The 1,921-nt window shown below is 41.3% G+C and overlaps 1 protein-coding gene across 1 annotated transcript; it reads left to right on the forward strand.

Moving 5' to 3' along the window:
- The first annotated feature begins 221 nt into the window (after positions 1 to 221).
- LOC140006467 (anthocyanidin 3-O-glucosyltransferase 2-like) lies at positions 222 to 1,720 on the forward strand. The gene has a single exon (XM_072048396.1). It carries the CDS (start codon positions 222 to 224, stop codon positions 1,656 to 1,658), a length of 1,437 nt encoding a protein of 478 aa, XP_071904497.1. The 3' UTR covers positions 1,659 to 1,720.
- Positions 1,721 to 1,921: the final 201 nt, after the last annotated feature.

A 1,921-nucleotide genomic window follows, 5' to 3' on the forward strand; every position in this document is an offset into this window, starting at 1 on the left:
TTGAGTGTGTCTCCACTCTCCAAATTTCCTTTCCTCCTCTGTCCCCAATTTTCTCTTCATTTGCTTCCTTTATCGCCACTTTCCAATTTCCCTTTTCTCCATCATTTATTACTCATCTGGTTTCCCATTTTCCCCCAACAGAGCCACAAATCTATCCACACCGAACTTTGCTCATAAGCACATCCCATCTGCCGTTTTCGTTAGCAGAGAAAACGAAAGAAATGAATAAAGCAGAGCTGGTTTTCGTTACTGTACCAGGGATTGGCCACTTAGTATCATGTGTTGAACTAGCAAAGCTTCTCGTTGAATGTGATGAACGATTATCGATCACCGTCCTGATTATGAAGCAGCCCTTTGATCCAAAAGTCAGTAGCTACACAAATTCGTTGGTAGAAACTCCGAATTTGCACATAAGGTACCTTGAGCTCATGAAAGAAGAGCCTTCTTCTCAATTGTCATCTTTTCTTTCGATTTTCTTTCGATTTATCGACAACCATAAAAGTTGTGTGAGGGAGGTTCTTGCTGAAATATCCAATTCTGTTTCGTCGCATCTTGGTGGGATCGTCATAGACATGTTTTGCACCTCTTTGATCGATGTAGCCAATGAATTTGGGGTTCCTTCCTATATATTTTACCCAGGCGGTGCTGCAACGCTTGGCGTTTTATTCCTGTTGCAAAGTCTGAGAGATGATCTCAATGAAGATGTGAGCCATTACGAGAATTCAGACGTTGAATTAGCTTTGCCTACTTACATCAATCCTATTCCAGCTAAACTTTTGTCATCTGCATTGTTTGAGAAGGATGGAGGTGTCGACATGTTCCTCGATCAGGCACAAAGATACAGGAAGACCAAGGGAATCATAATTAACACTTTCCTTGAGTTAGAATCCCATGCGATTCACGCCTTGAGCAATGATAAAACCATCCCACCAGTATATGCAGTAGGGCCTGTATTGAATCTGAAGGGAAGCAATAGTCAAAATCAAGAAACTGAGATGATTATGAAATGGCTAGATCTTCAGCCAGAATGTTCTGTTGTGTTCCTTTGCTTTGGTAGTGCAGGTAGTTTTGATGGTGACCAAGTGAAGGAAATTGCCTATGCACTCGAGCGCAGTGGATATCGATTCCTCTGGTCATTGAGAAGGCCTTCACCCAAAGAAAATTTTGAGTTTCCAAGTGAGTATGAGAACCTGGATGAAGTCATGCCAGAAGGGTTCTTGCAGCGAACTGCAGCTGTTGGAAAAGTTATTGGATGGGCACCACAGGCGGCAGCTCTATCCCATCCTGCTGTGGGGGGCTTTGTTTCTCACTGTGGTTGGAACTCAATATTGGAAAGCGTTTGGTGCGGTGTGCCAGTGGCAACTTGGCCGCTTTATGCAGAGCAGCAGCAGAATGCATTCCTAATGGTGAAAGACTTGGCAATGGCAGTGGAGATCAAAATAGATTTCAAAAGGGATTTCGTACTGGGTGTGAGTAGTGAGATTTTGAGTGCAGATGTGATTGAAAGAGGGATTAAACATCTGATGGATCCTGAGAATGAAATCAGAGAGAAGGTGAAGGAAATGAAAGAGAAGAGCAGGTTGGCTCCTAATGAAGGAGGATCATCCTTTTCTTCCTTGAGGCGTTTTCTTGAAGATGTGTTAGATAACATTCCATGATTGAATAGTATGTCAGAATTGAATAGTGATAATGAATTACATGATCCCTTGTTTTTCATAAATTCAATAGCTGGATATCAACTACTACTACAATCATGAAATCTGCTATTATCAATTCTGTTTTGAGAGTCAGTGAGAATTAATCAGTTAATGGAGTCTCGTTCCTTTATCCATCTGTTTTTCCTTTTGTACTTGCTTTTTGGCTATTCTGATCATCTATAATTGCATATGGTTCTTTGTTTCTTGTAATGTGCTCTGTATTC

The sequence above is a fragment of the Coffea arabica genome, chromosome 5e, assembly GCF_036785885.1.
Source record: "Coffea arabica cultivar ET-39 chromosome 5e, Coffea Arabica ET-39 HiFi, whole genome shotgun sequence".
NCBI lineage: Eukaryota > Viridiplantae > Streptophyta > Magnoliopsida > Gentianales > Rubiaceae > Coffea > Coffea arabica.